This window comes from Pterocles gutturalis, unplaced genomic scaffold (assembly GCF_000699245.1).
Source record: "Pterocles gutturalis isolate BGI_N339 unplaced genomic scaffold, ASM69924v1 scaffold12794, whole genome shotgun sequence".
NCBI lineage: Eukaryota > Metazoa > Chordata > Aves > Pterocliformes > Pteroclidae > Pterocles > Pterocles gutturalis.
This window is the reverse complement of record NW_010135882.1, coordinates 70,680-81,267: the sequence shown is the minus strand read 5'-3', so window position 1 is coordinate 81,267 and position 10,588 is coordinate 70,680. Positions and strand designations below refer to the sequence as shown.

Genomic DNA, 10,588 nt, shown 5'->3' with positions numbered 1-10,588 from the left:
TTCCTGATAATTCTGACCAAAAAGAATTGATGTGTTTCTTAGGGCTAAAGGAAAAGAGAAATTCCAGTGTAAGAGACAAAGTTATTTTAGTCCAAGATCAAAATGAGAAAAGAAACATCCAGCCCTGTTTGAAGGTTAAATTCCTTCCGTTCTACGCTCCAACAGAATTCGGGAGGGTGCTGCCGTGGGGATGTACAGAGAGGTGTCGTGTCTATCCGAGAAGCAGAGTGTGAAATAAGAGCACCTGATGGATGGCCTGCTGTCTGACAGTATTCAGTGCCACCCGAATTCCCCTGTGTGCAAAAGGACCAGCACCAGGCATCGGTGTCTGACCACTGGTTTGGGGCTTGGGAACCAGCATTCAAAGATCTCCTGTGTTTGGTCTTACAGCCTGTCCCAGGGTGTCACCTTCATCTTTTCAGGGGGGGTCTTCACTCTGAACAGATGTTTTCTTTTCCAAAAGGCCACCATGCCCTGGAAGCTAAAGTTCACCTATGAAAGTTGTTCTGCTGTCTAGTCAGTTCAGCTGCTCATTGTAGAAAATTAACAGGTAGGCAACTCCTCAGAAGCTCTGAATTTCTGCACACTCCCATTGGTACCCCTGCTGTATACAGCGTACAGCGGTGTTTACCCCAGGGTCCTGAAGGGTGGTCTGCATTTCAAACTAAGATCAGCTGCTTTGCTAATAGTAGTTTTAATAAATCCAGAAATACATATGAACGTGTGTGCCACCATATAGCTTCCTTGCAAAAAGCAAAATCACATTTTTTTCACGACAGTCAAGCTCTCTGTGTATTTCTCCTGGGCGTATGTGTGGTGTGTGCATCGTATCCTGTGCAGCTGAGCATGCAAATGCCTGTTCCTTCCTGATCTCCTGTTGTGCATTTCTCATAAAAAGACTTTAAAATTTCTGGATATAATATTTAATATCCAGAGGAGTTGTGTGTGTATACAATTAAAATATACATTAAATGGAGAATAGCATCAATTCTGAATTCTTCATGTATTCCTTTTTACCGTAAAAGATCGGTTGCTGTCTCTCTGGGTTCAGCACTTATTTTCTTGGTTGTCTTACCTTCCTTCAGCTGCTGAGCCTGTCTCACCTTTTTTCGTGTCTGATGTAGAATCTAAATTAGATAAGAAGAAACAAGACAGGATTTCAAATTCAGTTTCCTCTACACAGGCAGGATGGCATCAGTTTAAATTGCTTCGATATGATTTTGCCTCTTTAATCCTTCCCCTTCAATCTGTTTTTGTATACATTATATATATGAAATCTGGGACTGGAAATCTTGCCTAATGTAAGTTAAGACATGACAAATGAACCTGACATTTTTCCAAGGAGGGAACCAAAGAACATACTGTATTTATAGCAGTGGGAATATAGTTTGCTGCTTGTAGAAGAAAAATATGCATTGTGCTGGGCTATGATAGGAGTGTTTAGATGATGCTTGTTTCAGGTGAGGATACTGACTTCAAGGAGCCAAACTGTTTCTCTTGGAAACTTGAGGTAGGGCTTCACCCAGCAAAGGATTTAGGCTCCCAGAAGCTTGGATAACAAGATGAAGTGTGTCACAGTGTCAGAATGTCCTCCTGTGCCCAATGTGAAAGTCCAGTGACTCTGGGATCATTGGTGGGAAGAGTGGGAAAGAACGTGATGAAGGAGTTGCTGAAGGTCAGATTTGGGGCTTCTCTCAAAAATAATGTAAAGAATTTCTTTCACATGAACGTAACACTTCCTGTTTACAAGCTAGGAATTCATTAATTTAAGTTCTCAAACACAGATGTGCAAACATACAGAGAAAAATTCATGCAAGCCAACTGTCTCTGCAAGCCAGCCACTGGCTGCTGTGACCCTCTGCAGTGGGGCAGGACCGCAAGAGGAGACAAATGCAGCCGGTCTGGTGCCCGAGTTGTTCTACCTGCATGAAGATGATGAAATGACTTTTTTCTTTTAAAGTTTTGAGTCTTTATGAGGGTTTCCCCTGAACACAGGGCGAATCGCTGGGGTGATGTTCCTTTGAGGTGCGCTGTAGAAGTGCAAATTTCTCTTTTTTTCATACCAGGGTATCTGGTCCAGTCTGAATAAGTTTTTATCTCTTAGCAACACACTACTGACACCTTTTTAAAACCGGCTGTGGGTAATTCTTGAAAGAATGTTGTGTCAGTGGAACCTTTTGTGTCAAGGGGGAAATAATTGCAAGGCTTCATTGCCTGCATGTAAGGCATAGTACTTTTCCATCTTGCTTCTGAGCAGAAAGGATGATTCTACATGTTTTGACTGTCGAAGTGCACATCAGGACCAGCTTATGGTGCAGAACCGATCCTTTATTTTGCAGAAATAGTAAACACCGGAGCGGTCTGGGGCTGCCAGATAGCTAAGGTCATAGTAGCTTTCATTGTAGCTGGTTTCTAATGGAGAGAGTATTTCCTAGACAGATGCTCAGACCTGTACTCTGCTCGTGTGGTTTGAGAAGTCCTTTTGGTTCAGGGTTGTACTTTTTGTCCTTTCTTGTCAAGTCGGGGCAATGATGCTTGGTTTTGCTCTAATAAAGAATTCACCTGGTTTCCTCTCTGCATCCTAATTGCTCTCTAGAGAGCAGTAAAGTGTGCTTAAGCATATTGTAACTGTTTACTCGCAACGGCTGCTCTACGTGCAGTAACGCAGAATGTTCGATCTCTGCCCTGTCGCTGCAGGCTGGCATGATCCGCACAGACAAGGACGAGTTCTTCATCGAACCTCTGGAGAAGGGGGCCCAGGAGGAGGAGGAGGGAGCAGGCAGGACGCACGTGGTCTATCGCAGAGCAGCTGCCAAGAGGCAGCTTCCGATGGAGGACACGGATACCCTGTATAAAGGTAAGGCAGAGATGTTGATGTCAGCTGATGTAGAAATGGAGCTGAAGGCACGTAGCCAAGGTGATCTGCTGTCGCTGGCCTTTTTATCCTTGAGAATGAAAATGTGTTCTTCTCTCTCTGTGGGTCAAACGGCAGGGAAGGGGTTGAATGCTGTACCTGGGGTAAGCACACGTTGCAGCTGCAAAAACCATCTCCAGGATGGAGGGGCTGTGTGGGCTTTAAAGAGCTTCCTTGGCTCTGGAGACAGCCAGCATGAAGTCGTGTGTCCCACTGAGTCCCCAGGTCAGGGCAGAGGAAGGGGGATGGTGGATGGTGCAGAGGTGCTCGTGTGCGCTGGGGTCAGGTGCTGGCTTGTCATGGGCTGTGTTGGAAGGATGCAGCAAGGACACACCAAGGCTGGGGTGTTACGTGGGCTTGACGGTGTCGTCGCTGGGGTGGATTTAATCCCAACAGGGAATAATGGTGTCTTCAGATACGAACGCAAACTTTCTTGATCTACTGGTGTGTTTCTAAGTGTGGAATTTAACATACTACCCATGTGACAGTGATAGAATAACAGGAGCTAAACATAAACACCCGTTCTATGTAGTGTTTCCTCTTTATCTGGTAACCATTTGGATGTTGCACCTTTTTTGCTGAATAAATAAAGGACACAAATCTAAGTGGATGTTTTGACAGCTAATGTTATACTGAGATTAACTGGGTCGTTTGAGTGGAAACAACAAAAAAGCTACATTTTTTGTTCTGAATGTGTGCACTAAACTGCAGAGTTATTTGCCACTCATACCCTGCTATTATCTTATTGCAGTAAAATATGTTTTTAAGTATAATACAATGTGTTAAATTGTCCTTTGTAGAAATCTTCCCAGTGATCCCCATCCCTCTACTATGCTACCTTAATAATTTTCAGAGGATTAAAGAGTATGGTACCTGATATAAAAACTCTGCCATTATTCTTGCAAATGGTAATCCCCAGAAACCACTTGGAGGAACAGGTAGTCACAGGGATGGGGCAGTGAAATTAGGGCCAAGCGAACAATATACATGTCTCAATGTTCAGTTTGGAATGGGGAGAAAAAAAGGCAGGAAGCAATAGCTTTCAACTAACTTTTTTCCTCCACTTTGGTCATCAAAATGACCCAGGAATTTTGTGACTGGTGCATTGCAGTGTTGGGCTCTCCTGGTTGGCTTGTACCCTTGGTGGAGCAGAGCTGGGGGACTCAGGTGTGCGAGTGCCACAATCTCAGTGTCACAGGGTGGAAGTTGCTCTGTTAATAGATGTTTATAAAATTATTGCAGTGTTGGAAAATATCAGCCAGTCACTGTGTTTCCTCTTAAACAAAAGGCACTTGATTTCGTTCACACCTTATGGCAGTATTTTTGTTTTTGGATGGTAAATATTCCTCGGGAGTGGGAGTCTGGTACACAGAACAGCATAAATTGTAGCTCAGCTCCAGTTATTGGCATGCGGTACCTGCTAGAGGAAGGCTCTGACAGCAGGATCTGCAAACACCTCTCTGAAATGCGGTGCCGTGCTGCGTGGCTTCTCGTGGAGCTGCCGGCGGGGCTGCTCGCGGGCTGCCCGCCGTGACCAGCAGCAAAGCTCCACGTGTTGTGTGATGCCACCGCGCCTCTGCGTCTGTGTCACCTCACCTGCGCCGTGTGCTCGCATCAGGACTGAAGTTGGGAGGCGCTGGTACAGTGGCACAAAATAATAATAGCCATCAGCCTGCACCGTGGGATTAAAAAGGAAAACTGAGGCTGAATTCACACAGGCTGGGCGGGGACGTGGCGCTGACCATGGAACAGCAGGTGTCGGTGATAGGTACGAATAGTCATGATGTTTCATATTTAAAGTTTTAAAATAAGGAAAAAATGCAAAGAGCAGTAATCTTCCCTTCTAGCCACCATCTTTTGATCTGTAAAATTGATTAAAGGTTAGCTTTTATTTTGGAAAAAACTCACTACACTGTACAGGGTTTTTTTCCCATGAAATTCTCCTTGCCTTTAACAAAAAAAGTGACTGGCCACTCCAAAACTGGTCTGTTCTCCTCCACTTTTTATTGAACCTGGCTTCTCACTTCTGATTTGCTCTAGGCATGGAAAGGGCATGCTTTAGAAAATTGTAGTTTTTATTTTCCAGTTGTATTTTTCCAGAATGCATCTAGTTTTGGTTAACAAATGTCAAAATATTTAGTGACTGGGTGTTGATAAGAACGCTGCGCCGCGTGTTTCCATAGTGCTCTAAATTAATCAATGGGCTTATTTAGGAGATACTTAGTAGGGCACTTTCAGCATGCTGTATCTGTTTTTTTTTTTTTAAAAAAAAAGGTTAACCAAGAGTACTCCCTCTCTTCCACCATCCCTGGAGACAACTGCATTGTTGCCAAGTCTCATAAATTTGCATGTGCTGAATTGTAACATTTGGACTATTTTTAGAGGTCCAGCCTCCAGGAATCTTATGAATATGTGATGACTTTTTTTTTTTTTTTTTTTTCCCCTCTCTAGGTAAGCTTCTGGCTCTTTTAACTGTTGATAAAAACTTTGTAGTTTTTGACTGTGTAAATATTTTCAAATTATGAGTTACACAAAGTATATGGTATTCCATAATTTTGAAGACAGCATCTTGCAAAATCCCATGACATGTTAATTTAATCCCATGATTTGTGAGAGGATTGTGAGTCATGATTTTGGAATGTTTGGGTTTGGATAGAAAGATACTAATTCCTTCTAAATATTCCTATCTCTGGCACTTGTTTCGCAAGAAATTGGACAAGCTATTCTCTCACCAGTGGAGCAGAAGGAGAAGGAATTGAAAGCTCCATGAACTTGGAGTTGGGTGGGTCAGTCATCGTTTTGATGACTTGGGGCTTGCGCTGGGTAGTGGTTTGTGGATGGTGATTTGTCGGAGCTCTCAGTACCTTGAGTCAACGTGCATGTTTAGCTCCAACACACAGGACAGCAGGAGAGAGGCTGCTGAAGCTGATGGGCAGCTGGTCTTCCCCAGAAGAGAACTAGGACTAATGGAAGATCCGTTGACTGATTGTGCAGGTAGATTCATGCATAAAGAAAAAAAAATGCATTTTTCCAACTGTGGAAGTAAATTCTAGATTGTGCTAACAGGTGTGGTGAGGTGGACCTGACAGCAGAGTTTTTCTAGCCTTTTCCATGTGCTATTGTCTATCTTTTATGTTACAGTAAGGGAAAATGGAGGTTTTACTCCATCTGTTCAAAAAATATGAACCAACAAAAGATACAACCTCTTAAGCCCTGGAGAGATCAAGGTATGCATCTTCTTTTATAAAGGCTCTGCCGACGTGCTGGGCTTTAAGAAGTGGAATGTCCTGGGAGAGAACGGGTATGAAAGGAGCGACAGAGCTGTAGTCTGGTTTCAGACCGTACCAGGTCTGCTCTCCTGTTTATGTAAAACACTGTCAGAATATTGGGAAAAGTAAATACTAGTTTTGGCAGCTTGAATCATTGTGTTTTGACTGGTGTAGGATTATCTGGTGTTTGTGAGGATCACAGAGTAAAGGGTATAATATTTCTAACTGTTTTTCCCCCTCTCAAACAATACTGTTTGTTCATGTACTGGAGAAATGTACCCACCGTATTTTAGGCAAGTAATAATCTGCAGCAGAGCAGTCCTGTGAAAGTCTGTGTGAGCTCACTACAAATTAGGCTGATTGTTTTGGAAAGAGAAAGATTTTCATGTAGGGGTTGATGTATTGCAGGTATGGTGGGAATAAACCCTGTTTTTTCTGGCAACTGCTTTTACTGCTTACATGCATGTAATAATTTATCTTCCTCTAGATAAAAATAAGCAGCATGTTGAAAATATTTAAATATTTCCAGTTGAATTCCTTCTTAAAAACGTGAGAAACGTTGCTTGACAGCAGTAAAACTTCCTACATGATAGAGCTAGAGTTAAGTAGGCAAGATAGAGGAGGCTGGTTTTTTAAATTAAAACTACTGGATTTTTGCTTAGATGTTCTTTAGATGTTAAGTGAAGAGACGGTAAGTATTTAATGGCTATGGTGAGGTCTGGAAAACCAGCTTGATTTTTGTCTCTCAAGGCAATCTGATTATGAGGCTTATAAGCTTTGTATCACATTTCCCCAGCTAAGTTGCTGGGTCTGTTATGTTGATCAACCGAGAGGAAATGATTATAGTAAAACTTCCTTAAGGTTTGCTTTCTCTCTCAAAATCATTGTCCAAATATGCTGCTCGGAGTTTTATTGTATTGCTTGACTGATGAGAAACAGAAACTCAACTTTAGTTGACAGTTTTATTTACTGTGCGGATGAAGGATGACCTTAGCCAAGAGCAGTTTATTACTGGGGAAGACAGCAAGGTAACTCTCCAAATGTGCTTCAACCAGGCAGACTGTTGTTTCTTTAACTGCTAATTAAATCCCTTGGAAAGGCCAAGCCCAGTCTGACCCAAGTCCCATCGTGAATATACTCAGGGCTGATGGGATGGATGGAGTCACAGCCTCTCATGGAGCATTGTGACCCCCTCCCACAGCAATACTTGGGTTTGGTTCTGGTCAGACCCTCAGGGGGTGGTGGCTTGGTGCTGAAAGGTGCGATCATTTTGTGTGACACTGTGAGGTACTTCTTGGGGCAAACCCTGTCCGTTTCCTTATTTTTTTTTTAGTTCTACTACTGTTTTAATTTTTTATGCCAAGGGTGGTTAACATCTCGGCCATAAACTCGTACCGGTCAGGTTGAAAGGACAGGATTAAGTTGCTGCTTCTACTCAATAGATGCAGCCGGGTCCTTTCTGACAGATACTCAGCCCTCGTCAGAGCAGAGCTACTCCTCAGTCCTGTTCCTCCCATCTCCTCCCCTCCACAGTGGAAGGACAAAAGCCTTTCCTCCTCATGCTGATGGGATGTTAGGGAGCCCTGAGGGGCTGGGGACCAATTCTTTTTTTCCATGTTGATACGAGCTGGAATAACCAGAGGCTAGAAAATGTTGGAAAATAGAAGAAAGTTAAAAATATATGAAGTAGTAACAACTCAGTTGCCAGAGCTTTGCAGGTTTTAAAGATGATGTTTCAGAGGAAGGCTCCTCCATCATAGTCCATCAAACTGCCAATGCCATTGATTTACTAATGTATTTAAATTACTTTTTAGAAACCAACGTGCATCTGGCGGATATTTTTCTGGATTGCCTGAAACGACACTCAGGTTGGCTGCAGGCTGGCTGGTTGCCATTCTAATTTACAGAAACTTTCCTGGTTACCTTTGCAGGGAACAGTTCCTTCAGGAAACTGAAGTTTCTCTAAATTCGATCAATATTTCCTCTCAGCATGTACTCCTGCTGATTAATTACTGTTCCGTTATTTTGAAGGCAGTAAGGCACTGATGACAATATTTTTTTTTGTCTCTTTCCTACATCATCTGTGCATGATAAATACATCTGTCTTTCTCCTGTCTTGGGTTTTCTCTGAATTTCATATTGCAGATTCACGGGGCTTTTCTGGGAAGAGAAAGATTGAGAATTCAGTTGCAATTCAACTTTGGAATAAGAAGCAAGGTTATGTACTCATGAAAAACAAGTCTCCAGAGAGTGGTATCAGGCCGTTGGATGTCACCCTTCCCAACCGTAGGCGCAGCTGATGAAGCAGTTCTTTGCTAGCACAGGCAAATAAGACACTTGCAGCAATTTTAGTACAAAACTTCTGGATAAATCTAAAGGTTTCTATTCTTATAACAGTGCAATAAATCATCTGGGATGATTAAGTGAATTCTAATGAACAATGTTCTTACATATGCTTGGTGTGAAATACAAGGAATAGCCTCCTTTTTCCAGAGGCGATGGAAATTCTACCCTAGACCTCCCCAGCAGTTGGTCTGAGCTGGGCCAGAATGGTCTCGGGTGAAAAGTCAAACTGTCCCGTGCTTCTGGGACAGTCAGTTTTCTTTTGCCTAGAAATAAAACTATAATGAAGAGAATTGTTTTTTTTTTTTTTTTAATGCTAGTAGTTTTGCTGTGGTTTTTCAGGGGGTGGAGGGAAGGGAAGTGCTCATGTAACTAAAGATGCGTGGTGATGCTTTTGCCTATCAGGACCACAGCAAAGCTGTGTGGGCTACTTTTGCAGTGGGCTTTTCTGAATTTTCAAGTGCTTTGGAAAGACTATTTCATCTTCAAAGGATTTTTGCTTTAGATTAAAAAAAAAAAACCTCCTTTTCCCAGATGCTAAAAATAATTTTCAGAATGGTTGAATGTGCATTAAATACTTTCTCAGTATTATTTTTTCATGGTGTCAAATGCTGTAGTTGCTGCAGCACCGTTTTGTTTTGCTGGTAGCAGAAATCCTCTTGTAGATAAGTAGTTGGTGGGGCAGCACAGGGTGATGCGGGGCGCGGTGCTGCATGGATGGCGATGCTGTGGCTGGGACGGGAGCAGGGAGAGGCAGGAGCAGAGAGCTGCCACATGGACCAGCTCTGCTGTGGATTGCTGGTGCTGAGCTTCTGTCTTCCTCTCCCCTACACTCCCCAGAACTGCAATCACTCCTGTAACAAACTGCTGCTAAACATGGAATGCAGGAACATCATAATATTATGTTAAGCAGCCCGGTTTCTCTATTTGTCCCTGCCGTGCTCATTAGGTAGCCTGACATCCATGTAAACTTTGAGGAAACGCTTAAATACTTGCTTAACTTTAAGCAAACACTTAAGTCAAATTGGTATCAGTGGGATTCAGAGATGGACCTTGGGCTAAATGGTTTTTATTCTGAATGGAGGTGGGCTCCTGTTTTGGTTATGAGTTACCGGAGCAAGTAACTTCCCTTCAGATATGCATGATTAAAGGTGAACAACTGAATTATTTGTGCTTATTAAAAATCACTGACTTGCGTGTGTCGTTAGCTAATAGAAAAAGAACATTCATTTCATTCTCAACTGATGAGTTCATTTGAGCCTCTCTGCTCAATTCAAACACTATGGTAAGGCTCTCCTAAGTGATTGTTGTGAAAAGCTTACAGCTGGAGTTGAATATTACCAAATGCTGCTAAATATAACAAAATTGTAATAAAGCTGATATTGGTCTATCAAACAAGTTTCCAGTTCTCATACAAATATTCCAGGAAAATTTTTGTGAGAAGCTCTGATGAAAGCACGAGGAAAGTGCTCATTTTATTTTTCACTTTTTTAATCAATTCAGCACTGTGTGTGTGTGAAACTGAGCTTGATTAATCACTTGTTTGTTTATATTTACATTTAATCAACACTTGTTTGTTTACAGAGACAAAACATTTGACAACAGATTTCATTAAAGTTTGTTTTTATTCTTCCTTATAATATCCATTGATCCGACGATCCTTAATGAATTTAGCCTCTCAGTCTCCTGGGAGGAAAGAGAGAAGAAAATATTTGCCTTTTGGACAAGAGTTAACATAAATCTTGTTTTTTACTGAAACCCAATCCTGTTTCTTGCTGGTACCAGCCCAGTGTAAGAGCAGAGTCCATCGGAGCAGCGGTTCCTCAGTCAGACCCTGCCTTTGGAGCCCGTGTGAGTGCGTGCAGCCGCCCCCAGGCACGTGAGGAGTTTTTGCTCCTGAAAATGTATGTGCACACCCACACGGTGTTTGCAATTTCACATTTACTGGTGAGTTTTTCCACCAAGCGACATCCTATTGGGGTTTGTTTATTTACAGGCTGTGTTCATGTTGTCCAACCTGCTGAGAAAGACAGAGGATGGCGATGAGCCAGCGGGTTCTGGT

General features: G+C 42.5%; 1 protein-coding gene across 1 annotated transcript in view; it reads left to right on the top strand.

Annotated features, from left to right (window-relative positions):
* Window positions 1–2,703: 2,703 nt before the first annotated feature.
* Window positions 2,704–10,588, top strand: part of LOC104468068 (A disintegrin and metalloproteinase with thrombospondin motifs 2-like) — a gene marked incomplete at its 3' end in the record, with an annotated part of 78,108 nt that continues 70,223 nt past the window's right edge. The window contains exon 1 of the mRNA XM_010082073.1: window positions 2,704–2,857. Coding sequence (XP_010080375.1) covers window positions 2,704–2,857 — 154 coding nt within the window. The remainder of the gene's footprint in view (window positions 2,858–10,588) is intronic.